General features: G+C 46.7%; 1 protein-coding gene across 1 annotated transcript in view; it reads right to left on the minus strand.

Moving 5' to 3' along the window:
- Positions 1 to 96: 96 nt before the first annotated feature.
- The window catches only part of RNPEPL1 (arginyl aminopeptidase like 1), a 31,524-nt gene continuing 4,583 nt past the window's right edge, over positions 97 to 27,037 (minus strand). The window contains exons 3-12 of the mRNA XM_054982770.1: positions 20,340 to 20,480; positions 18,219 to 18,370; positions 17,257 to 17,373; positions 15,856 to 16,091; positions 15,550 to 15,663; positions 11,827 to 11,939; positions 10,975 to 11,083; positions 6,530 to 6,757; positions 5,433 to 5,575; positions 97 to 2,906 (exon numbers count right to left, since the gene is read on the minus strand). Of these exons, the coding sequence (XP_054838745.1) occupies positions 2,634 to 2,906; positions 5,433 to 5,575; positions 6,530 to 6,757; positions 10,975 to 11,083; positions 11,827 to 11,939; positions 15,550 to 15,663; positions 15,856 to 16,091; positions 17,257 to 17,373; positions 18,219 to 18,370; positions 20,340 to 20,480 (1,626 nt within the window). The 3' untranslated portion in view covers positions 97 to 2,633. The remainder of the gene's footprint in view (positions 2,907 to 5,432; positions 5,576 to 6,529; positions 6,758 to 10,974; positions 11,084 to 11,826; positions 11,940 to 15,549; positions 15,664 to 15,855; positions 16,092 to 17,256; positions 17,374 to 18,218; positions 18,371 to 20,339; positions 20,481 to 27,037) is intronic.

Raw genomic sequence — 27,037 nt, forward strand, 5'->3', positions numbered from 1 at the left:
TTTTCCTGATCCCAAATTTTGGATTCTATCATCACAGGGATGCCTATGCTAGGCCTGGACGCCAGAGCGCAAAACAGACAAGCCAGGAGGCTAGAATGTCACAAAGTTTAGTTTAATTCAAAATTCATCAGCGACGTTCTCATCATAAGGCATCAACGTGCATTCAAAAAAGAAATTTCCACCAGGGTTACAAACGTTCTCCCGCAAAATGAACATGCAGTTTTAAAAAGAGGCCCGTCGGCTGAGGGCGAAGGCCACAGATGCTGGTCTCTGCCTGGCTGGAACCGGCGCCAGACGGATCTGCACTTTCAGGGTTACAACCACTGAAAGGAAATCCATTCCCACTGGAAAAGGAGGAGCCTCCATTAGCCTCGCCAAACAAGAACAATCCATGCTGCGAAGGAGAATCGGAGCTTGCAAGAGCTTCAAGGACCGCGACACGAGCGGGAGAATTTTTCGGACTTTATTATTGCTTTGCCCCATTGTTATCTCAGGCTAGGGCTACCAGGAAATGAAAACTGGTTTAAGTCAAAGAATGAAAAGCATACGGGCCGTTTTCACACTGCTTATCGGTCACGGAACATCACGCCAAGCGTCAGCGTCTTCCTGGCGCGATGTCGCAGTTCTCGTGCGAAACTTAGCCAGGAAGACGTTGTCTTTCCGGGAGCTTGGCACGATGTTCCGTGGCCGGTAAGCCGTGTGAAAACAGCCATGCACTTCCCACCACAATGACCCCCGCATCCGGTAATAGCAAGCACTTACATGTCTACCTGCGAGCAGAGGTAACTGGCTTCCACGTGGCAGACTGTAGCCTCAGCGCGTCCCCCACTCTTCCCTGGGTAATATCTTCAGGACGTGATGCAGCTACCGGCCGCTTCCCCCAGAATGAGTAAACATCATACTTGAATGTGGAGACCACAAGTGAAAGCAACTCTGGTCACTGCCTTGCACTGTTTTATTTAGCAGGCAGGAAAACAAGAGTGGAAAAAAAATGGGGCAACATGATGCCAAGAAGCCGACATCAACTGCATCGCCCTGAAGACGGGGGAAGAGACAGGTCTCCGCTTTACCCTTTACTTGCTTACTAAGGCAAACACGGAGGTACGCAGCCTACTGCACGAAGCAGTGCCTGCAAGACACCCTTCTCTCAAAAAGGCAAGCAGAATTATTTCATATACAAGCCTCCTTTCTGCTCCCACAAAAGGCACGCTCAGAGTCAGGGTATTAACTGCCTTCGCTTCAGGCTCTTTAGGTCTTACGGGACTGGGGAACGACCAGCTCTGTCGTTCTTGCAACCTCCTCTTGGAAAAGCACCAAAAGCGTAGCCATTCTGAGGATAGGAGAGCCTGAACTCTTCTACCTACTTCCAACAAGTGTACCCCCAGCCTCGTGGAAGGCGAATCCGCCGTGCACTTCCAACGTGTATGACCTCTACAGGCATGTCTGCATCAGAAAGCTGTGGTGCAGTTGCCTCCTTTCTGCCTCTCAGAACCACTGGGCCACACAGAAAGACTTCTTTGAACAGTGCTGTATGTGGTACCCTCATGCTGAAACTAAGGTTTGGACTTGGATGGAGCAGACTTTCAAATCTGTCACGTTCTCACCCACAGACACCGCCTACAGCAAGACAAAAAGCGATCTGCGAGGACGTTTTTTAAGTCATAGTTAGTCCGTTCCTGTTGTTCTGGGACAGCACCAAGAGAACAGCAAAATGCTCCACCGAGATCTTTTCTTGCAACAGCCTCTAAAAAGGAACCAAAGCTTGCACACCACATGTGAAAAGTCGCCAGCGGATCATGCTCACCTTTGCCAATAAATCCAACTTACTAATTTGCAAAAAAGAGGAGAGAGACGGGATGCAGGTTGACTTGAGCATTTCAGAGCCGCATCCCAGGCACCAGTGAAGGCCAAAGCTGGGATTTAGAACTGTAAGAAAACTGGACCCTGACCCCCATAGTGGGTAAGTGGGGTCTGGGTGTCATACTCCCCGTGAAAGACAAGGCAGGGCTGAAGCACGGATGAATGGCAGACTCTCCCTGGGCCTTTAAGGCTGAACCTGGGAGTTGTCTTTGAAGAGACTCTCCGCAGTTCACCATCTCCATCCTTCTGAATCATACAGTAAAGAGCACAAAGCAAAAGGGACCCCCCCCACCGCTTCCTTTCAAGTTTCATCAACAGTCCGTTCTCTGCAGAGCACTGCCCCACCTCGACATCTCCATGATCTTCACCATCTCTTTCTCCTCCTTGACAGCACGTGCCCCCCCCCCCCCCAGCAGCAGTTCTGTTTCTCCTGAAGAGCACAAACATTCCACCCCACCGCTGGAAAGAACGTTTTCTATTTGCAGCGGGAGAACAAAAGTCACCCCGGAATTCACATTCATGATCTGTCCCCAAACAGTTCTCACTTGCAGCTAGGAGATACATCCCTGATATATGGCTGTGCCATTATGTTAGACACTTGAAGGCACATAAGCTAGGGGTTTTGTTTTTGTTTTTGAGGGGGGTGAGCTTAATGGAATCCAGCCCCCTAGCAGTGGCAGCTGCTTTGCAGAGGGCAAGGCGACAGCACTTTGTCAAAACGTCCCTCTCCCCGCTTGCTCTTCCAGCTTCCAAACCCAGAGTGAACTGGCGAGCTAAGCAGACACATTTACGTCCCTGAGAGAAATGGCACCATTTGCAGCTTCGGGGGCTTTGTCCTCCAGCCCGGAAGCTGAGGTGTCTGCAGCAGTGGCTGTAGTGTCTATGGCAAGGAGGGGATTCAAGCCCTGCGTCAAGATCTGCTGGATCGTTTTCCGCAAGTTGGGATGCAGCTGGTTCTGGGTTTGGTAGAAAACTTCTAAGGCGAAGGACTTCAGGGTGCCAGTGCAGAGGTCCTCGTACAGCGGGATCGTGTACATCCGAGACATCTGCGATGCAAACAGAAGTAGATGAGCTTGGTGCGTATAAAAAGTTCCTCTGCCCCCCACCTCGGTCTCTACAGCATTAACAGTAAAGCAAAACTAAAAAGTATTGATTTTAATTTGCCATTAATGATAGGATGTCTTGGAGGTCTTTCATTCATAGGTCGTCATAGGTCGGAGGCGACTTGATGGCACATAACACACACTCGCATGGTAATAAAAATACTGTGGTGTAATGTTAATGACTGTGCAATGTTGATTCTGGGAACCTAGGCAGATCATGAGAGGGAGGGCAGGAAGGGTTACATCAGTGCTTAGATCTTGTTAAGACACCCACGGTCATGCCAATCACCACTTTGGGGTCAGGAAGCAATTTTCTCCAGGCCTGTTTGGCCAAGGATCCTGGAGGTTTTTCCCCATCTTCTGGACATGAAGCAGGGGTCACTGTGTGTGTGTGTGTGTGGGGGGGAGGTAGTTGCGAATTTCCTGCACTGTACAGGGGGTTAGACTAGATGATCCTGGGGGTCCCTATGATTCTATGACTATGCAGTTAGGTTTTTAACTTGGGAAGTTCCCTGGTTCTAATCTTACTTTTGTCATAAGTTCACGAGGAGACCTTCCAGCCAGCTTCTCTCTCAGCACTCTGACTTAGGTGAAGAGGACGGAACAGACTATGACCAAGCGCGCATTAAGTGATCTGCATGCTCAACAGCATTAAATGAACGGTGATGATTATTATATCCGTGCATTAATGTTTGCTACGTTTCACGCGTGTCTCATTTCAGCCGTGCCAATGCTGACTGCCGCACAGGACTGTATGGACAGGGAGGGCTAACAATTAGCGATGACGGTAGCCTGCCCGTAGCCCCCTTGTGAGCTCCTGACGCAAATAATTTCAAGCGAGGGCTTGCGGATTCAAGCCTCTTAGGCACTGCAGCAGCACAGCACCTGAGCATATTTGACTTGCCTTAAGAACGCTCAGAAAACCTACAGGATCCTTCTCTTCCCGTTTTACTGAGGAAGTTAAGCTGAGTAGCCTTACTAGCCGGCCCATTATAGAAATGAGGCTGGAATTTGTGTTTCTCTAGTTTTGAAGTCCCAACTCGAAAAAAGTTTACGGACTTCAGGCATCAACGGACCTTTTTGGTGCAGCTATAAGGTGAAAGGTGCAAACTGCACGTTTCCTCTGCTAGCTCCGTATGAAAGCTGGGAATGGGTAGATCACAGCAATAGACTTGGTATCACTGTAGCAATCTAATGATTTCTGATTTTTTGAAAGCCCTTGGTGGGAGGGGGATGGCAGCTGCGGGGGCTACGGCAAGGAAATAGGTGCCAGTGAGTGCAAAAATGCACACCTTCCAATCTCCCCGGCATCCGAGAGTGACTTGAGTGCCATCATTCCCAAATGATTTTACTAAGTCAGGAACAGGAAAGATTACAGCAAAGCAGGATGAAGAGAGAATGTCATGTGGAAGTTCTTTCCAACACTATTGCTGTAAGAAAGCCTAGCCAAAGCAAAACATCCCTGAGAGCCAGGCTACAAGTGACGCCTGGCACAGGTTGGACCCTTGTCAGTTTGCCTCAAGTTTTGATGGGAAATGTAGGCGTCCTGGTTTTACAGCTTGGCTCTCCATTACAGCTGCAAGACCAGGACGCCTACATTTCCCACCAAAACTTGAGGGAAGCCGACAAGGGTCCAACCTGTGTCAGGCGTCACTTGTAGCCTGGCTCTGAGGAAGCAAAGCTGTTTAACATTTCTATGCTGGCCCTTTCTCGTCAATCAACTTGTTCTGTTCAACGGCAGTATGTATCAGGGTGCCAGGTGCCGAGACGTTTGACTGTAGTATCTTCTATTTCAGCACTAGGTTTTTTTTGGTAGCAATAGTTAGAAAATCTGGCCATTAAAACAGGTTGAAAAATTAGCCTGGCTCCAAAGTTTTTTGGCCGGCTTCTAGAGCCGTTTTAATTTTTTTGGTCAAAGTTTGGCGTATATAACGGTAGGAAGTTCTACAGGGGAAATCATGTTTTCAAGAGGCGGCAGTGCAAGAGATTAGATTTGGTGCACAAGGCCCTTTCTAATCACAATCATTCAAGAACGCGTTAGAAGAAGCGCTGATGCTAACGTAAGGCAACAGCTCGGTCAGGAGGGCTATGGAAAAAGACGTAACTAGGAAGGATGTGCGAATCGAGCACGAACAGTATGTTGGCTGGTCTCTGCTCAGCTAATTCCAAGGCCAAGGAACAACAACAAACTGGGTAGAACTAGGCAAGCAGCAACCAGCCACAAGGTAACCAGGGCTGCTGAAATAGCCCAGATGGCAAGGCACAGCTGAACAAAAGCATGTTCCAAAAATATATTGTCCGTGCTCCCATCTCCACTTCCCTCAGCCCCAGCACAGAAACTTCACCACACTCCTGAGCTACACACTTGGCCAAGCAGCACAAGTTCCTGGGGCTGTTGCACATCGCATGTTTCATGCCCAAATCTCATGCCCCAAGAGGTGCGGGGCTTTTTAATCCAGAAGTAAGTACCTGGTTTTCCAAGAAGAGCCGTACTTTGTGAAGGTCAGGGTAGTAGTCATTGCGGACAATGATCTGGAGCCAGCGGATACGTATCTCTGCGTTCATGCCATCCAGCTGGGCTGAGTAGCATTCGGAGAGCTTCGATATCACCTCTGAAGAGCACACATTAAAAAGTTAAGAACGGGAACTGGGAAACTGGCTGCTAGAGTCAGAAGAAAAGTACTCAAAAGGGAACCGTTTGGTCCGACGGGATGCAATTCAGCACCTTGGCGTGCCTGGCCCAAGACAAGTCCGGCAATAAAGGTGCCCAGCCAGAATAAAAATCTCAAAAGTATTCTGAGAAGTCAAAGCCTAAAATTCAGAGGGGCGTCGCTTTCATCCAGCTAAACTTCACTGCTCATGGAACTCTTAAGCATTCTCCACATTTCAAGACATAAAATGCTGCCTTTGGCGATCTCGGAACAATAAAGCGGTCCCTAGATAGGAATGTTTGTCTTACACTGTTCCTTATTGCATTACTAGATTTTGTAACCTGCCTTGAGAAAGGTGAGATTATAAGTAAAAAAAACTAAGTAAAAACTGTAAACTATAAGTAAAACACCCAAACGGCAAGTAAAACTTAACGTTTGCAAGGGTAAGCTAGAAGGGCAGAAAACACATCACGAAATTAACTTCTCAAGATGCTCATGGGACAGGGACGTGCCTCTGAGCTGCCCTCCTCCGGCCATATCATTTAAAGGACATCACGTGCAGAAGTTCCTTGACCCCACCTACAAATGCTATTGACACAGACTGCAGGCAGGGACACTCGCACAGCAAATTGCTCTAAAATCCATCCACCTAGTTCCGCCCATGGGCGTTGAGCATGCTACCATGTCAGTCTCTCTTGCAGAATATGAGTCGCAGTAAGTCTGTGTGCAGTGCTGCATTACTGGTTACAAAGTGGCTGCCTGGGCCTATTATTCTTAAGACCTGATGAAGAATTTAGCAACCTGTCCTGCCCACTAATACCCCAACCTCTCATTTGAATTTTTGTTCTCTTTCTAGCTGTATCCTTCTTGTAAGTAAGGATGACCTTCACGCCCAATCAGTTCAGCCAAACTCACCATGAGGCAGTGGTGACCCATCCAATAACTTGTCCAGGAAAAGCACCGTTTGGAACGTTTGCCACTTTGTGATGTCAACGCTGCCGGATGCAGCAGCGGCATCCAGGGGCTCTGTAGTCCAGAGGTTGAAGAGCGTCTCCACTGGGAAGGTCAGACTGGATCCCTGAGATAAGTCCGGCTCCGCTAAAGGAGGGCCAGTTGCACTGAGCCAACGCTCGAACTCGAGCCCTGCAACGAGAGGTCCCAAAAAGATGAAACAGAGATGGGTGTGCTGCAGCCATGACTGTTTTTAGCATGGCGATACTCCAGGATAACTAAGGGACAGTCATCTGTGACGGGTGGATTTTCCCAGGTCTCTCCCATCCCAGCTGAGATCGTTTTCACTGGAGAGGCCCGTGTCTGAATCTGACACCTCAGGCGTGCAAAACACACAAGGTAATGCACAATACTGTGATGCCCTTATACAAAGCTATGGTGCAGCCTCATTTGGAATACTGTGTGCAGTACTGGTTGCCATATCTCAAATAACATCAGCAACAACATTCAATTTATATACCGCCCTTCAGGACAACTTAATGCCCACTCAGAGTGGTTTACAAAGTATGCCGTTATTATCCCCACAACAACAAACACCCTGTGAGGTGGGTGGGGCTGAGAGAGCTCTGAGAGAGCTGTGACTCACCCAAGGTCACCCAGCTGGCTTCCAGTGGAGGAGTGGGGAATCAAACCCGGCTCTCCAGATTAGAGTCCTGCCGCTCTTAACCACTACACCAAACTGGCTCTCTATTGCAGAGCTGGAAGAAGGCAACCAAGGTGTGTGTGTGTGTGTGTGTTGGGGGGAGATAGTTGTGAATTTCCTGCATTGTGCAGGGGGTTGGACTAGATGACCCTGGAGATCCCTTCCAACCCTATGATTCTATGCTCAGGGGGATGAAACACTTTCCCTAAGGCTCAGGGGCACACTGCAGAAAAGGCATTCCATTGGAAGGACCACAATGGAAGCCAGAAAACCATCGCTTCACAGCAAAGCCCAACGACCCAGAATCGGAGGTGGATTCAAGCTGCGAGTGCTCCTCTCTCATGAGTCACTGCTGGGCCAAAGCCAAAATCCATCAGCAGGATGACCTACAAAAACCATCTGGGGATAGATAGTGAATTTGTAGAGTGAATGGCTTTGAAAATGAAGAAGTGTTCCTGCCAAAAACTTAACAAAGACTGGAAGTGTGTGGAGGCAGACAGCCAAGTGAGTCACGTACTTGGCTGTCGTGATGGTAGCTGGGCATTAATGGAGTTGTTCTATCTTGTTCGTCTGCTCTCCCTCACCACCCTCTTTTCTCTACGCTAGCTGGCACAAAAAGGTGAGCTGACTTTCCGGCTTTGTGGAAGGGATTTGTCAAAACAGTAAGGAAAAAAATCAGTTTCCGTTTCCCTCTGAAACAGTCTGGTGACTTTGCAAAAATCTGAATTCTTCTGTGCATAAATAAGCAAAGGACATGATGCTAATGTATGTAAGGTTTTTGGACAGGCAGGCAGGGCCCGGACACAGCAGTAGCTGGGTAATGGGGAGGGGGGGCTAGAGATCAAAATGGAAATGCAAAACACAGAAAGAACGTTCAGCAACCTTATCTCCTCCCACCCTCCGAACAAGTGGAGCATGGTGGAACCTGATTCTAAGTGTATTTACTAGAGCCAGGCATGAACTGAAACACAAACCAAAATTCATCACAAACCGGGCCGGTTTGTGGTTCACGACCCAGTGGTTCATCAGAGGACATTTCCCACGAACCGCAATGAACTTTAAGCCAGTTTGTTTGGTTCATTTTTCGGTTCATCACTGCAAACAGCCTAGCACCGATCAATCTGTTTCCTAGGCAAGAGAGGGGGAGGAGGGACTTCCGCTGACTTTGGGAACACCCTCAGAACACCCCCGGAAGTGACGTTTTCACAAACCAAATGAACCAGTCCGCGAACCAGGCAAAGTTTGTGGCGGTTCTTGGTTCATGAAAGACAACAAACCATGAACCGTGTGGTTCAGGGTTTTTTTTGGTTCGTGCCAACGTCAAATATTTACTCAGAGGAGTTAAATCCCAATGTCTTCAATACAGCTGGTGTTTGGGAGCCCCTTGCTGAGCACATGAGCCCAGGCCCTGGTCTTCTGCCCCTAAATCCAGCCCTGACAGCTTCACTACCCAGGCAGTCTTTAGCACCTTAATCTGCACTGAGCAAGAAGTAGCTCAGATGAGAAGCCAGGTGAGAAGGGAAGGTGGGGCTTTATTACTCCTCATGTCCACTAATCCCATGAGGTTGCAAAACTGATTCCACAGACGAGAGACAAACTGTGGTCCAAAATGTACCAAGTTCTGGTTATGGAGGAATCATTTCTTCTCCACACCCTTCTACAGATTCTCCTGCCAGAGTGCACAAGCAAAAAAAGAGGCTCCTCTGGGGAAAAGCGAGACACCAAAAAGGAAAAGACCCCACCAACCGGAGAAATATCACATGTACAACAACATGCAATAGGAGTAAATCAATCATACCTATGTTTATAAAGTGACAAGTGTATATAGCCAACAAATATCTCTTACGAATAAATACAGTACACATATATCACATTCCCATGAATCCAATAAATGTAATAAATACCATGAATATAATATAATATAATATAATATAATATAATATAATATAATATAATATAATATAATATAATATAATATAATATAATATAATATAATATAAATGCACTCTCATAGATACAAATATAAGGCAATTAATCACATTCAACAGTCCATAAATAAATTCTTTCTCTTACTGAGATGCCGAGATAAAGTCTTAAGGTGATAGACACCATCGGTGGAAGACGGACAGGTAAGTGCAATAAAGCAACTCTTCAATATGTAATTAATGTAGATATATGTATTTTAAACTGTGTAAATCTGAATTGTTTTATGATTTTAATTGGTATTATTTAATGTGTTTTAATTGTATATGGTTGTAATCCGCCCTGAGCCTGCTGGTGCGGGGAGAAAGGAATATAAATTGAATAAAATAAATAAATAAATGTTCTTATGTTCTATTCCCAGATCAGATAATACAGACTGGGGGTACAAGATCCCCGCGCCCAATAAGCAGCCAGCCCACTTAACTCATATATATTATATTCATGGTATTTATTGGATTCATTGGAATGTGATATATGTGTACTGTATTTATTGAAATGTATATGTAGAGATATTTGTTCACTATATGCACTTGTCACTTTAAAAACATATGCAAGACTGGGTTACTCTGATCGCATATTGTTGTACATGGGATATTTCTCCGGTTGGTGGGGTCTTTTCCCTGTTAGTGTTACTCAGTTTCAGGGCAGCAAGTAGGAACTCAAAGCCAAGCAGGGGGGAAAGGGCGCGATCTGGGAGAGTGAGAGAACATCCTGCAGGTGGCCTACGCCAGGTTTACTTGCAGTGAAATCCTAAGCAGAGTTACTCCAGTCTAGGACCACTGAAATCAATGGGCTTAGACTGGAGTAACTCTGCTTAGGAGTTCACTGTTACTCCGAGAAGCAATTAGGCCAGATACAGAAGGGGTGCGTGGCCAGCGATGCAACACTACAGACATCTCTGCTGCAGGAAGACGAGCTGTGTAGACAAGCCATGACAAATGTGCTACTTTATTTTCTTCCACCTTTTGAACGTTAACCAGCACAAACGCCGAAGAGCGGCACAAGCAGAGCTCCAGTACATGCCAGGGTCAACAGTGTGTCAGACCACAAACGCAATCAATGGTTTCAGTCAGGGCTTTTTTTCTGGGAAAAGAGGTGGTGGAACTCAGTGGGTTGCCCTCGGAGAAAATGGTCACGTGGCTGGTGGCCCCGCCCCCTGATCTCCAGACAGAGGGGAGTTGAGATTGCCCTCCGCGCTGCAATTTAAACTCCCCTCTGTCTGGAGATCAGGGGGCGGAGCCACCAGCCATGTGACCATTTTCAAGAGGTTCCAGAACTCTGTTCCACCGCGTTCCAGCTGAAAAATAGCCCTGGTTTCAATTTCCTTAGAGCTAACATTTTCCTACATAACCTCCCCCCAACCCAACCCATAATGTGCTCCTTTGAGATTTCCTTCGCCATTTCCAGCAAGTGCACGGATCTGAGCTGCAGCAACACAAGAAGCAATCAAATCACTATCCCACAAAGCGAGACCGAAGGAGTTGCCCGTCCCCTATCTCCAGAGAAACCTCCATCCACTCCCTTGAGTCGTAGCAAGTCCCTACACAGTCTGACAGTCACAGAGATCTCCAGGGCACAGCCGAATTGGACAGAAAGGGACTCTATTCCCTCTCTGCTAGACGGAACGGCCTGTGCATCACACACGCACAGCACCTACGCTATTACTCCCGTATCAGTGCAATGGTTCACAGAATCATGCTGTTCACACGCTTTCCTCCCCCACCTGTCTTGCTGTCGATGCACTGTTCTTTCAATTCTGGGAAGAAAGCCAGGAAGGAGTCCAAGAGATCTTGAGCCACGACGCTGGTGAATTTGTACTTCTCAATGTAGGCCTGGAAGAGAGATCAGCGCAGGTCGGTTAAGAAGAAGGTAAATGTCAACAGGAAAGGGCAGGAAGTCAGATGGTGAGATGGGGAAGAGAGGGCTGTCATGTGAAATAATCAGGAAGTGGCAAATATATAAAGGCAACTGAGAAGGGAAGGGGGGGGGGAGCATGGACAAGGAGAAAGTAACATTCCAGATAAAGAGCCGGACAGGAGAGCAATGCAGAATGCAACAAGCATATAAACCAAATGTATTGACATTTGTTACGACTACCTCCCCAAATCAAAGCATTCTCTTCCCCTGTGAATTCACCAAGAGCCTCAAGCATTATCGCTACACTCGCAGAGCAGTGATGGGCTAGAAACTGAAATAAGGTTGTCACAAGTGAGCTGGGGCGCAGGGGTGGGGCGTACAGCTCACGTGCCTTACAGATTTGTTTCTGGGCATCGGGATCGTTATAAAAAAAATGGAACGCTATTAAGGTTCAAAGTGACGAGCGCTGCAGCTAAAAGCTGCTTCTGAGAAAACCACTGGAACTTCCATCAGACGTCGCAGTGTTGGCTGCCTGCCCTGATAGCCTTTGCTTCTTCCCGCTCTACCTCCTCTCCCACCCCAAGGCGAATTTACCAAGTCCTAAAGTCTTCACGCAGCAGCATCTAGATACAGGAACTGAAACAGGGCACACAGGCAAGGGTCTTACATGCAGGTACATGGACCACCCACCCAAACACCTGAAACCCAAGTTACTAACTCGGAGGAAGGCATCAAAACGTGCTGGATCTCCACAGAGCTCGGACAGGTAATAAACAAAGCAGTAACCTTTCTCGTATGTAAAGAGGTTCATCAGGTTGCTGGGATTCACACCTGTAAAGAGAGTATTTTGGTAAAGCCAGAGACAAAAAAGCTAGCAAAAGCTTCTATGCAATACCTTCTCATAGAATCAAAAGGTCAGAAGGTACCTCCAGGATCATCTAGTCCAACCCCCTGTGCAATGCAGAAAATTCACAACTTCCTCCACCCACCCACCCCCCCACACACACCCAGTGACCCCTGCTCCAAACCTAAAAGATGGCAAAACACCTCCAGGATCCCTAGCTGAACTGGCTTGGAGAAAATTGCTTCCTTACCCCCAAGGTGGTGACTGGCATTACCCTGGGCATGTAAGAAAGGGCCACAAGAACTAAGCACTGATGTAACCCTTCCTGCCCTCCCTCTCATGACCTGCCCAGGTTCACAGGATCAGCATTATTTCCCTCCCTCTCAGATGGTGAGCGAGGCCGTAACTTTTTAAAAGTCTAGAAAGCAGTAGTAAGAATCAGCTGCGTCCCTGCCCCCAAGGAGCTTACAATGAGGAAGACCAAGTACAACCTGAAGGGGAGAGAGGGGCAGCAAGGGATGGAAACAAACAAATGCAGTCACATGGTCTTAAACATGGGAATCAAAATTAATGGGGTAAGCCAGAGGCCTCACTGAAAGCGGGGCTTTTGAGGAGAGCAATAACCCAGTTGTCAACACAGACTTGGGAAAGATAGAAGATCTCAGAGTCAGATCCAGAGTTAAGTTTGCTCGGTCTTATCAAATGAGACAATTGTAAGAGCAACTGGGATAAACTGGTGAATTGCAAGCTAATGCAATTCAACAGAATTGATGGGGAGAGTAAATGTTGATGACCTAAAACATCTGACTGAATTCATTTGAAACATCTGGACTACCAAAGCACATCGATAAGGTCAAGAAGAGTTTGCTCAACCTTGGCATTCCCCTGCCAGTTCGCATCCCAATGTATTTTTATGATTTAACGTGTCTTAAATATAGACGAGCCTTTACGTTGGCGCGTTTTACTGCTTTACCATCTGCAGGTAGTTACGCTGGTTTTCCATACTCAAGAGAGAACATGCAATTGCGACCTTAATCGTATTGAATCCATTGACCACATACTTTTAAGCCGCCCTGAATTTTGAAAACTCAGACAGGAGCTAATTTCCCCACTAATTAGTAAGGATTTTGCCTCTCTAACTGCCGAGGCTTCCAGGCTGCTGAGCAATGAAGACGGACGGGTTACATACGGGGGTCGCTAGATTTTGGGCTGCCGTGGTAGAAATACGGAAACGTTCTAAAGCAACTGCATAAACCCTATCATTAAGTGCGTAGCTTCCCATTAACCGCCTAAACAAACTCTTATCAGCGGCTGTTTGAGACCACTGAGTCGAATGAACAGTAATAGAAAAGAAAGGAAAACGGGTGTGGGAAATCTCAGCCTTCCAGGGTGAGTCTTTCCATCTCCGCAACTGTTCCCTCCACACTGCCTTTGTGTGCTACAGAGCCCTGCCCAGGAGGGATAGAGAGAGCAAGAACTCTGACATAAACAAAGCCAGAGAAAAGAGCAAGAGTCCAGTAGCACCTATAAAACTAACAAAATGTGTGGTAGGGTATGCGTGAGCCACAGCTCGCTTCTTCAGATACAAGTGAGCTGTGACTCACAAAAGCTCACACCCTACCGCAAATGTTGTTAGTCTTATAGGCACTACTGGACTCTTGCTCTGTTCTATTGCTACAGACAGACTAACACGACTACCCATCTTGAGCTATCACCGAAGCCAGAGAGCTATCCACTGAGAAAGCATCTTGATGCTCCTGTCCCCATCCGAGCTCCCTGCTTAAATTCTCAACAGTAGCTTCCACTCAGGAGATGCTCAATACCAATCACAGTCATGAGGAGGGAAGGGAGTTTATGCACATGGAAGGGAAGAAGACGTACTGTGCCCTTTGGTTTAGGCCTGGCACAGACCCAAAGAGCAAGCTCCTGTGTAGCCAGCCTGAGAGACTAGAGTGCGTAAGGCAGTCTTGAGGGTGCTGTTCTCTATACAACGGAGCCAGAGAGCTGGATCTATGTCTGCTTTCTTACTCTAAGTAATCTAGGAGTCAGGCTTTACCTAGGCCCCTGGAGTTATTTTGGAGCATGATCTTTATTGACAGCAAATAGGTAGAAACACTGGATTCCTGTCAGTTACAAGCCTCCATTAGTCATTGGCCAAGATGTTGCAATATATATAAATGGCTCACAAAAGTCCTAATAGCTGAGCAGGAAGGGTCAGAAAATGTTGACGATTAGGGTTCACACTCATTCATTGAATACAGCCATCTTATTATATCGCTTAATATCTTTTGAATGCTACACGATCCTCATCATCAGGTCAGAGTTAAAGGCAGGCTTGTGTGCAGAATTTAAGGGGCGGTTGTGTTACGTGTTATGTGCCGTCAAGCTGCCTCTGACCTATGGCGACCCTACGAAGGAAAGACCTCCAGAACGTCCTATCATTAACAGCTTTGCTCAGATCTTGCAAACTGGAGGACGTGGCTTCCTTTATTGAGTCAAGCCGTCTCGTCTGGGACTCCCTCTTTTCCTACTGCCTTCTACTTTTCGTAGCATTACTGACTTTTCCAGAGAATCCTGTCTTCTCATGACGTGACCAAAGTACAACAGGGACAGTAGTTACTTTATTTAATTTATGCTAGGTACGAGTTTGCACTTCTGCAGATGGCTCCAGAGCGGCTGCTCTAAGGGAAGCGGACATTCAGTTTGCCAAGGGAAGGGGGGGGGGGAGCTATGATCAGGATGGAGGCAAAAGAAAGGTGGCCAAGGAAATAGAAATGAGTGCTAAAATTAGAACAACCAGTTAAACACCTTGCAACAAAGACACTGCGCCTTTCCTTACTTTAGAGTAACACAACTGGAGGACCCACAGGGAACCACGGGCAGGGGAACATTATTCCCCGAAGTATTCGGTGGCTTGAGCAGGTTAACATGCTGTCTGTTCTAGATTATTTTCGGTCTCACCGGGATGATTTTTAAGGGGTTTCTCTCTTGGTAAAATAAAACAATCACATGTTTCTGCATACCTGGGAGCCCCGCCCCCTCTCTGCAGGCAGCCTGGCTGCACTGCTTTCTGTAACCATAGAGACCAGCTAATATACTATGAGAAATAGTGATTTTGAAGACAAACGTTTTCTGTAACGCTATAGCAATTTTTCATGCTTGATCATTCCCGCATTTATTTATTACATATTTATTTTATTCAACTTATACTCCGCCCTTCCTGCAAGCGGGCTCAGGGCGGCTTCCAACAAATATACCGTTAAAATACAATAAAAATCTTATTAACACATTAACGCATTCAAATTCAGGTGCCATCAGACAGGTCGGCTACTGCAAGATCATCATAAGCCCCGGCACCACCATGATGTAACTCAAGGGTGGCTGCAAAAAGAGGGCGTGACGCTACATTTATTTGACAGAACTGACCCAATATTCAGACAGCCATTCCAGGCTCAGATACACAAGATCACAAGCGACGCAACCACAAAAATATGCTGAAGTTTTCAAACTGGGGTGCCTAAAGATGCTCAAGCACCTTGAGGTCTAGCTGACCCATCCAAGTAAAAGCCACACCCCAGGCTACCTATCCCGGCATACCTGGTTCCAGCTTAACCTGAAGCTTGCTAACAGGGTTATCCTCCCCAAGGAGCTTCATTTGTCTGTGAAGGGCATCAAGGCGGAATGCAGTTTCCAGGCACGTGAAGGCAGCACCTATCCCAAAAGTGATATTTCTTTAGCAAGAAGCGGGTAAACACTGAGCTGGTTATTTCAAAGAGAACTTCAGCCATCTTCTCTTGCTTCCATTTTCCTTTCCTTTAACCTCTCCTCTTAAGGTTCCCATTCCTCCCTGCCCCCAGCCCTCATTTCTCTAGGCCACTCCCAGCCCCAACCCCTGTGGCTCACCATAGGTCTCAGTGGTGATCCGGCGCTGAGCGTAAGTGGCCAGCCCCTCGCTCAGCCACATCTCTTCCCACGTGGCATTGGTGACGGCATTGCCGAACCAGCTGTGGGCCACCTCGTGGATGACGTCAATGATGAGGAACTCGTCACTCTCCAGGATGGAAGAGATGATGAAGGTCAGGCACGGATTCTCCATGGCAACGATGGGGAAAGAGGGAGGGAGGAAAACTATGTCGTACCTGGAAGGACCAGAAAACCCAGATCAGCTCCAGGACTTAGCAGCCAAATCCTCCAAGCTTCTACCTATGCACTGGGAAGAGGAGAGGTCTCCTTCACAACCCCTCCCAGACAGCCCAGTGTGTTCTTGAACACTATGCTAATCAAGAGAGTAAGTGGGCAGTGCTATATAAGAAGGGCTGACCGTTTGGCAGGCACCCGTTATATTAATGCATTTTCACATTTGTGTCCTGCCTTTCCATCACAGACAGTTACATTCCCAATTTACCCACTCTGTAGGGGAGAATAAGCTGAGTGGTGGTGAGGACAGGCCCAAGGCTGTCCAGTGATCTTCAGAACTAAGCTGCTGGGAGAGCTGTAGCATAGTGGTTAAGTGGCTGGGCTTCTAATCAGCACTCTGCTGGTTCAAATCCCACTACTGCCATGAACGCCGCAGGTGGGCCTGGAGTCAGCTGCTCCTCTCAGCCCCAGCTCCTCAGCTGTATAATGGGAATAATAACGACACTGACTTCGTTCACCACTCTGCATGTGGCACTAATCTGTCCAGAAGGGTGCTATATAAGCACACTGCTGCTGTTGCTATTATTATTGCTGTTGTTATTTTTATGGAGGAGAAGGAGAAGCAAGGTGCTAAAAACTGGTGCCACTATCTAGCACTGGTTCTGGAATTAACGCAGAAGAGCGAGGGCCAAGGGACCTAGCCCTCATTTGCCATAATTGTTCTGTCATACTGGAAGAAATAAAGAGCAATGTGAGCCTCCAGAGCTCAGACCCCTCCTGCTCCCTTATCCTTCCCTTCCCCATGCGATGAAGACAGTGTTTTCCCCCTGCCCGGATCTAGAGAAGGTTGGAGTAAATTGCACTGCTCAAGAAGCCAGATGGCCAAAGCTCAAACCCCTCTGCACTTCGAATCAAAATGTTCCAGGCTTTCCCATGACGGAGAGAAGCATCTAAACTACACATTCCTTAAATTCAGGCTAATAAACCCACTAAGCAAGGATGCAATAGTGATGCCCGTACTTTTATGCAGCCCTAAGCTAGTAAAAAACTCTTGGCGCTCAGACTTGGGGGAGGGAGTAGAGAGGCAACGCCTTGAAACTCATGGGCTTAGATCCGCCCTCCCCCCCAGCATGGAGCTGCAAGACACGCACAAGCGCACAAGCTTACCGTCCCCATATGTAGGGGCCGTAAAGGCTTTCTGCGGCACTCAGCCAGTGCTCGACCCTGCCCGAGAGTTTGCTGATAGCTGTTGACAGCAGGCACGGTTCTGCCCACACTCTGCTCCTGTTAAGAGGAGGCAAAAGCAAGCCGCCTAAATTCACACAAGGGACATCACAGAAGGTATGTCAGTAATCAACAAAAACGTTTGTTTCTCAGTCTCCAAATACAAATCCACGCAACATTTCAAGCTCTAAGAGACACGTTTGATGTAGTGGTTAAGAGCAACGGGAGACCAGGTTTGATTCCCCGCTGCTCCGCTCGAAGCCAGCTGGGTGATCTTGGGTCAGTCACAGCTCTCTTGGAGCCCTCTCAGCCCCACCCACCTCACAGGGAGATTGTTGTGCAGATAATAACAACATACTTTGCAAACTGCTCTGAGTGGGTGTTAATTTGTCCTGAAGGGCGGTATATAAATCGAATGCTGTTGTTATTATTCAAATTACACGCAACACAATCAATAACGAATAAAGATGGCATGTTATTGCATTATTATGATTATGATTATTAGCAGCTAGGTATCGGTGCAATATGTACGCTGTTCTAAGTAACACTGTCTTTTGCGATTCTGTAGGTGTTATGTTAGAGAGCTGCAGTTTTTCCATATAAGTTGCAAAAATTTTTGAAATAGTTCCCAGGACCCCAATGACAATGGAGACTACTGCTGCATTCTTCTTCCATAGTCAGTTGGTTTATTATTACTATTACTATTACTATTACTATTACTATTACTATTACTATTACTATTACTATCACTATCACTATCCCCCTCCCAGGAAAACATAGGTCTAAGAGAATGCATAAACCGCTCTAGGGCCAGCACAGAAGAGTCTGCATGATCCACGCTGCTTATCAGACTCTAAACTGCTCCTCACCCCAAGCCAGCAAAGTATCTGCCCGTCAAGTCTTACCTGGGACCAATATCTGCAGGTGCCAGGTCCCCTGCTACCAGAGCCACCAGATAGGCAGGGACTGGGTATTCCATAAAGAACTCGTATACACCCTCTTGTTCCTTGTAGCTGCTTTGGGTAGCACTCATCAACACCTGCATACCCGCAGGAGCCTAAAACACAGCACATACAAGGCATCAAGACAGCTGAGGAGAGGAAGCACTGGATTCACAAAATGTAGGTGGCTCTGTTTGTTTTTCTTTACAATGACATTCTGTGCCCGTGCAATGCAAATTCTGCAATAAGGAAAACTAGATTCCACAACCTGTCTGAACTACGCAAATCTTGGAGATTTACACATTTTTGTCTATATTCTGTGCTTTGCTAGTCACTAAGAGCCAAGCTACAAGTGACGCCTGACACAGGTTGGACACTTGTCAGCTTCCCTCAAATTTTGATGGGAAATGTAGGCGTCCTGGTCTTGCAGCTGTAATGGAGAGCCAAGCTGTAAAACAAGGACGCCTACATTTCCCATCAAAACTTGAGGGAAGCTGACAAGTGTCCAACCTGTGTAAGGCATCACTTGTAGCTTGGCTCTTAGAGAGGCAAAGCACCTGAAGACACTGAAGAGCCAGCTTCAGCCACTGAGACATCTATCTAGCCATTTCTCTGGCATCTAGGATTTCTTCAGGCAGTACCCAAACCCAGGACAGTGGCAATTGAAAAATGTGTGTGTGTGTGTGTGTGTGTGTGTGTGAGAGAGAGAGAGAGAGAGAGAGAGAGAGAGAGAGAGAGAGAGAGAGAGAGAGAGAGATATCCAGGCGATTCTCCATGAGGAGGGCAGTCCAAACACCACCACAAAGAAAATCTTACCCATGCCTTAGAACAGAGGTGGGCAAAAAGTGCAACCTCATTCGCTGGGGGAAATGAAATTCTGCCCCCAAGTCATAGCTGACTTTTGTTGAACCCTCATGGCTCATGGCAAGAGACTTCAACTCTGGTCTTCATTGGAGGTCTCCCATCCCATTACTAACCAAGGCTGACCCTGCTTAGCTTCTGCGATCTGACGAGATCAGGCTCACCTGTCCTATCCAGGTCAGGGCAGTTCACTGGGAAACCACTAACCAATTTCTGGTCAACTTGTGCCTGCTGGTTTCTAGGATTTCTGCAAGTAGTGCTGGACTAGGCAGAACAAAATCCGATGCGACAACATAAAAAGGAGTGAATACTCAGGAACATGAAAAGTAGATTATTCGTGCCTTTACTTGTTAAGAAATCCTGAGTGCAAATTCTTTGGTTTGTAATGAACTGATGGACCATGAGAATTCAGTGAGCGTCAAGGGTGTAAACAACGCATGAAAAGACTAAATCATAAATCAGCTGAACTCTGGCACAGCAAATCACACCTAAGAGAAGAAAGGAACAAGGCTTCTCCTCTGACTGGTCAACGATAAGGCACAAATTGCAGAAGGTAAGAACTTCCGAATGCTCGCTACGAACATATTTCAGTGGAAGTTTTAGGAGACTGTGCATGATTCAGGTGTCAATGGCTACAACTCCAGGTTCAACAGGCACAGGAAAAACTGTTTTTCATATTCCTCCTTGGCCAGCATCTGCTTGAGAATTCTCCGTTCGGTATAACCACCCCAGAAGATCAAAGTTACCAGGAATGCCTAAAGGACCACCTGCCTTCCAAGGGGCTCTATTTAAAGAGGCCACAAAATAAACAGCTGGCATCTTTGGGTTGGGGGGGAGGCATTAAGGGGGTGGGAGTATATTTGTTTTTAATTTGTAACATTTTTACTGTTTTTTATAGGTAGCCTTGACCAAAGGGAAAGGTGGGATATGCATGTTTTAATAAATAAATAAAATTTCACACAACAAAACAACACAAACAGACTCTTAAACCGCATTAGATGCAATATACCGAATTTCCCCTGATCAAATAGTTCAACTTTTTGTCTACTGGAAAAATTCTTGAGATATTAGCCTAGTATGAAAAATTAGCATGTTTTTTTTAAAAGTCTCATTTCTCAAATACAAGCCAAATAACGATGCTCAAATCAAATCCCGACTGATTTCAGGCAGGACAATATTCCAATCACTCCCCCCAAGAAACAGCCTCTGTTCCCAGCTCCCTACCTTCACAATGGCAGAATAGGAACATTTTACAGCCGGGGTATCGAAGCAGGGGAAGAAAGATCGGTTACACACTGAATGGCCCTGGGTGAAGACAAACGGCTTGGAGATCCCGTAGGTCAGCTCTGGATCCAGCCACCAGATCTGAGGGAAGAGTAAGAAAGAACATGTGAGAAAAACAGACCGAAATAAAAACAAAGGTCATCGAGGCACGATAACCGGTTTGTTCAGGTCATGGTTCGTCATTTCCTGAGGCCCTAAAACGGTCCCCTTCATAGTCAGAGATGCCAAACTTGCAGGGAGTCTTCAACAGGCTCTCCTTCAGCCACCCTCCAAGTTTGGCAAAGACTGCTTTTCGAATGTCCGAGTTATAGACCCCCCCCAAAGCGGGTGCCCCCTGGAAAGTTCCATTCGATACAATGGGAGCCACGAATGCATTGGCTCCATTGGAATATATTGCAGGCAGCACCAAAAAGTTGCGGGATGGAGTTAAGAGAATCTTCCTCTGAGAATGGAATTACTAATTATTATAGTGTTTGAGCGAGCTGTCAGTGCCACAGCTGTTTCTGAACAGCTCCCCAAGTATTTCTTCTCCTTTACGCCTCTCCACCTCCTTACATCAGCAGCAGAGGCCTTGCTGCATATACCTCTGTATACTGCAATCAGGAAGAGTTGCTATGGCACCCACCCACCCACCCATGGCACTTGCTACCCCGAAAAGGCATGCCCGGCTCCATTCTTGTACACTTACTGCTGGCAAGCTACAGTTTTCTGGGGTTTTTTTAAAGGCCAGAAAAGCCTTATAAAATAGTACTGATTGGATGACAGAGCTGAGCTCAGTAGTAAAGCTATTTTGCAACTACAGACGAACACGGCTAACTCCTCTGGATCTAGAGTGGAGCTTGATTTTCAATGAGTCTTGAATTGCTGTGGGTGTAAAATGGCTCGCTTTGTTATGGATACATGATTTTAATTCTTTATTGTACATCACTTCGGGCATTTTATAAAAAAGTAACAACTGAGCTTTGAACACAAACATGAATTGCGGGCCAACAACATGCTTAATTACGATATGAACAGGTTCCTGTCCCTGCCTGGACAGTTTAGAAACCAAAGGCTGTGTTCAGAACAGCCTTCTTTCCAGGGCTTTTTTTCTGGGAAAAGAGGAGGTGGAACTCAGTGGGTTGCCAGCACAGCGTGTAACTCCTGGCGGGAGGTGGCGCCCCTGGTACCACATGCACATGTGCAAAGTGCGCACATGCTTCCAGGATGGCGCAATGGCATCACTTTGGGTCAGCTGGAACAAGGGGAGGAGTTTTTTAAAATTTAAATCGCCCTCAGCAAAAATGGTCACATGGCTGGTGGCCCCGCCCCCTGATCTCCAGACAGAGGGGAGTATAGATCGCTGTGCGCAGAGGGTAATCTAAACTCGCCACTGTCTAGAGACCAGGGGGCGGGGCCACCGGTCATGTGACCATTTTCAAGCAGTGCCGGAACTCCGTTCCAGCGTGTTCCTGCTGAAAAAAAACCCTGCTTCTTTCTCATTTTTCATTCTGCCTCCTGCTGGCTCATTCACACACACTTCATGCTCCTGACACTGAGGTTTTCCATCTTCTTCCAGGTGCCCTGAAACTGCTGTTCTTCCAGGTGCCCTTCCTGGGGGTGGGGGGGCTCTATAATGCTGACTCTAGAGAAGAAATTATGCACACACCCACCCACCCCAATCATTATGCAATTTGGATCTGGAGCCCTGGATTGGTCCAAGAACAGATTCAGTCATGATATGCAAAACCAAGTTGGAGCCCATGAGGAATTGCTGAGGAGGAGCGGTGGAAAGACTTTCAAATTTCTATTTATTTATTTATGTCATTTATAGCCCACCTTTCTCACTGAGACTCAAGGCGGATTACATAAAGTGAGATTAGCGCAGTCAACATCAAGGACATTTCAATAAACAATGCCACAGGGTAAATAAATGCAAGTTTACGAAGACATAATATTAGCAAAAAATCCAATACAAAGTTGAAGAAATGCTAAATCAGAGCATAAGCAATTCTGAGACATTAGACATCACAAAACTACTTAGCGGGGTCATACTTAAAGCAACAGATAAGCGCACAAGGCAACACAGTGGTGAAGTCTACGGTCCCTATCTCGTTACTGAAGCATCTCTTGGAGACCCCCTCCCTACAATACAGCCCTCCTATCTGTGTAAAAGGCCCTTTAGAATAATTCCGTTCTGCATCATTTGCAAAAGAGTGGCCCTCGCTGTAGCACAACAGGACTGGACTCCTGAGCTTCAAGGCTCCACCAGTGAGTCACTTCCTGCTCGCCTAGCACTAGCTCTCAATGGCAGTTTCAGGCTGTCACTCAAGCACCTCAAACATGCGTCCGAAGGGTCAAAAGAGTGGAGGGCAGCAATTTCAGAGGGGCTGACGGGCGTCTCTTGCCCTCGCCTGTGTCTCCCAGGACCATGTCGCTTCGACCCAAGTCCAAGGTGAGCTGCAGAGCTACTGGGCTCAGAGGCGGCAACGTGAGACGAGGGCATTGGAGGCCCTGCTTGCTGGTCTGGCACTGCAGCACTATTGCCCTAGAGTCTATAATGCTGGCTGCAGAGCAGGATGGGCTCATCTGGCCCCAGATACGAGCAGCACAATGCAAGACTTTCGCATCTCAAGCAGGCTGTTTTCCTTCGCTCTCCTTCTTCTGGCATAAGCTTGCGAGAACCACAGCTCTCTTCGTCAGATGCATCTGACGAAAAGAGCTGTGGTTCTCGAACGCTTATGCCTCCATAAAGCTGGTTAGTCTTAAAGGTGCTACTGGACTTTATACTATTTTGCAACTACAGACTAACACGGCTAACTCCTCTGGATCTATCTCCTTTTTCTGTAACCAACTGCGCCCTTCACATTCTTTGGCTCCTGGAGGGCCATGAATTTGTTCTCAGTGTAGATTTAGGAAAGGGGATTCTCTTTTTTTAAATGTACCAGCTATTACGTTCCTGCATACCACAGGAGTCAGGAAATCTGCACTTTGTCTGTGGGTGGCCCTGTTTTGCTGACCTGGAGAGAGACTCCTCATTGAGCATTTTGCTATTAAAAGGAATGATAATGCCCTCCAAGGCTTGATGCAGAAGCAGAGGCCAAAATAGCAAGGGCAGCAAATACAAGGTTTATGCAGTAAGCTGGTACATACATAAGCAGTCAGCGCTATTTACGTTAAGTTAAATTTACTCTGCTGTGCATATAGCCAGTTGGGAAACAGACTGAGAGCTGATACAACATACTAGCTAAGAGAATGGGCTGAGTTCTAGGTTGCCAGTTCAAATCTCATCTTTACCACCTATTCACTAGGTGGCCTGTATGTATGTATGTATGTATGTATTTTATTTTATTCGATTTATACTCCGCCCTCCCCACAGATGGGCTCAGGGCGGCTAACAACATTCAAAAAATGCATTCAAATCACAAAAACATAAAATTCATAATAATGTTTTAGAAATCATTAAAATAGTCCAGGAGCAGGCTATTTAAACAAATATTGGGAGTCCGTATATGGGCATAGCAGATGGCCGAGGGCAGCCCCAGAAGAAGTGGTGGTCTTAGATGGAAGAAGGAGGGCACCCGCTGTATGTATGTATGTATGTATGTATGTATGTATGTATGTATGTATGTATGTATGTCATTTATAGTTCGCCTTTCTCACTGAGACGCAAGGCGGATTACACAGTATGAGCTTAATACAATCAGCAGCAAGGACATTTCCATACAATACCAAGGACATTTCCGTACAATATCAAGGACATTTCCATAAACAATGCCGTAGGGTAAATACAAACAAGTTTACAAAGACATACCATAAGCAAGGATCCAATACAGAGTAGAAGAAATGCTGAAACAAAACATAAGCAATTCTAGGACTGATAACAGACAACATGAAGCTGAAACAGAACATAATTCTAGGACTAACATTTGACAACATGAAGCGTGGTAGTGCATAAGTGTACATATTTAAAGCAGCAGACATTATGTAAGGCAACATGGGGAAGTCTCTGGTCCCTAACTCATTAGTGAAGCACCTAAGACTTCATCCCTACCATACAGCCCTCCTATCTGAGTAAAAAGCCTTTTTGAATAATTTGGTTTTGCTTCATTTGTGGAAAGCCAGGAGGGTGGGGGCTCCCCTGACCTCCTCAGGAAGGCCGTTCCACAGGGTAGGAGCCACCACAGAGAAAGCCCGTGTACGGGCTGCTGTGTTTTGGGCAAGTGGTTATCTTCTAGCCTCAACACTGGAGGATAATACCACCAGCACAGGACACAAGGCATCCTGCTAGTTTGAAATACTTCCCAGCTTTCAGTTTGGAGTGAAAAGCCAAACTGTCATATACTTTGGCTTCAGGCCTCTTCCAAACAGCACAAGCAGTAATCCGATCTTCATGCACATCTCACTTCTTTGGCAGAACAGCGAGAAAGAGCAATGTGCGGGAACAGGGAAAGACAAAACGAGAGCTACGATGGCATGTCTGACCCATGGGCAGCCGTCCAAGTTGCAGCAGGACATTCCAGGGCCTATTTTGATAACCGGATGGCCGAGCATGGTTTGTTCCATTGTCAAGAAAAGAACATAGCAGCGACGAGAAGAGGTTAGGTACCAAGTCACACAAGCTGGAAAACTCAAGGGATTAAAAAAAAGGAATCTATGCAAGTTCTGTCATATCTCAACTACAGGTTGGCTTCACAACATTGGAAAGCAGCCAAGAAGGATGAGCGTGAACAACATGAAGGTTAACAGCAGTTTGCGGGACCTGAACAAGTCTGTTAACGAGAGGACATTTCAGAGGTCTCGCATTCATAGGGTCGCCATAGGTTGGAGGCAACTTGACGGCACACAACACACACACAGATGGATCTAGACAGGCACTTGGCCAGTCAAAAGGGAAAAGGCCCTCTAAAAAGTTTCTGGGGCAAGGTCAGGCACGCTTTTGGGCCTGAAAGTGACTTTTGGGTTTCCACCTACTTTTGAAGGCCAATTTAGCTGCTGTAGCACAGTGGTTAAGTGGTTTGGCTGTGAACCAGCACTCCACTGGTTCAAGTCCCACTACTGCCTTGAGCTCAGCAGGTGGCCTTGGGTAAGCCATTCCTCTCAGCCCCAGCTCCTCAGCTGTATTGTGGGGGGGGAAAAAAACACTGGCCATGTTCACTGCTCTGGGTGAAGCACTAATCTGTCTAGAAGAGTGGTATATAAGCCCTGTTGCTGTTTCTGTTGCTGTTGTTCTTAACAACTTCATTTATAGCCTGCCTTTGAAAGCAGATTACAAAATGCAAAAAAAAATGATATCTAATAAACAAAACAAGCAAAATACCATCTAAGGCAGTAGTCTTTTGGGGACCACCACCCCCTCAGTTCCATAAACTCATCTCTAGTGCCCTATACCCTACCCTATAAAAAGCATTATTCAGAAAAGCATTTTCACGACCCACTAAGGAAGATAAGAACAATAAAATTCAAAACAGTAACAATTCATTGCCCATATACGCAAAAACCAATTAAAACTTTTGTTTCATTAACGCAAAAAACTGATGAACTTGATCTGGTGATACCAGCTTTCCAAAGTCTGATAGTCATTTAGCAAGCTTAGATACCACATTTAGTAACCACTTCACTGTTCAACAAATTGGGGTACTTCAAATGTAAATTAGAGGAGGAGGAATGAATATTCCCAGATCAAAAGTTTTCTTTTTCTTTTTAATTAAAACATCTGGGAGGGGATGAGGGTTACAGCAGTGTAGCTGGGGTGGTATTAAATCCACTCCATATATAATTTTCACAAGCGAAAACAAGCATCAAACCTTCAAGCTGCTATGTGCCCCTGTATGGCAACGATACATTTGGGGAGGGAGAAAAGGGCACAGCACAAAAGGGCTTCCTAGCCATCCTTCTACTCTGGTTCTGAGGTCCAACTCCTCCATCGAGCGCACACTCATCCTGTGCTGTGCCAGCTGCACTGGCTCCCAGTGGAGTTCCAGATCTGGTTCAAGGTGTTAACCTTGGTGTTTAAAGCCCTTCATGGACTGGGACCTGCATACCTGTGGGACCGCCTCTTCCATTACGTCCCCTGCAGGGTGTTGCGCTCTGCAGACAAGCAACTTCTGGTGGTCCCCGGCCTGAGGGACATCCGTCTGGCCTCAACCAGGGCCAGGGCTTTTTCTGCCCTGGCCCTGGCCTGGTGGAACGCTCTCCCGCTGGAGATCTGGGCCCTGCGGGACCTGTTACAGTTTCTCAGGGCCTGTAAAACGGAGATGTTCCACCGGGCACCAGCGGGTGTCCTCCTTCTTCCATCTAAGACCACCACTTCTTCTGGGGCTGCCCTAGGCCATCTGCTATGCCCGTATACGGACGCCCAATATTTGTTTAAATAGCCTGCTGCTGGACTATTTTAATGATTTTTTAAAAAATTATTATTGATTTTTTGTTTTTGTGACTTTTAATGTATTTTTTGAATGTTGTTATCCACCCTGAGCCCATCTGTGGGGAGGGTGGGGTATAAATCATACCAAATAAATAAATAAATCGTTAAAACTGCTTTAACTTTAAAAAAAAATGCAAGAAACCCAGTTCCTGATCTCCCACCGCCTCCTCTGGGCTTAGCTTCTTTAGTTCTGACTTCAATCACATCTGGGCTGGAGGAGCTCGTGGCTGTT

Source organism: Eublepharis macularius, chromosome 6 (assembly GCF_028583425.1).
Source record: "Eublepharis macularius isolate TG4126 chromosome 6, MPM_Emac_v1.0, whole genome shotgun sequence".
Lineage (NCBI taxonomy): Eukaryota > Metazoa > Chordata > Lepidosauria > Squamata > Eublepharidae > Eublepharis > Eublepharis macularius.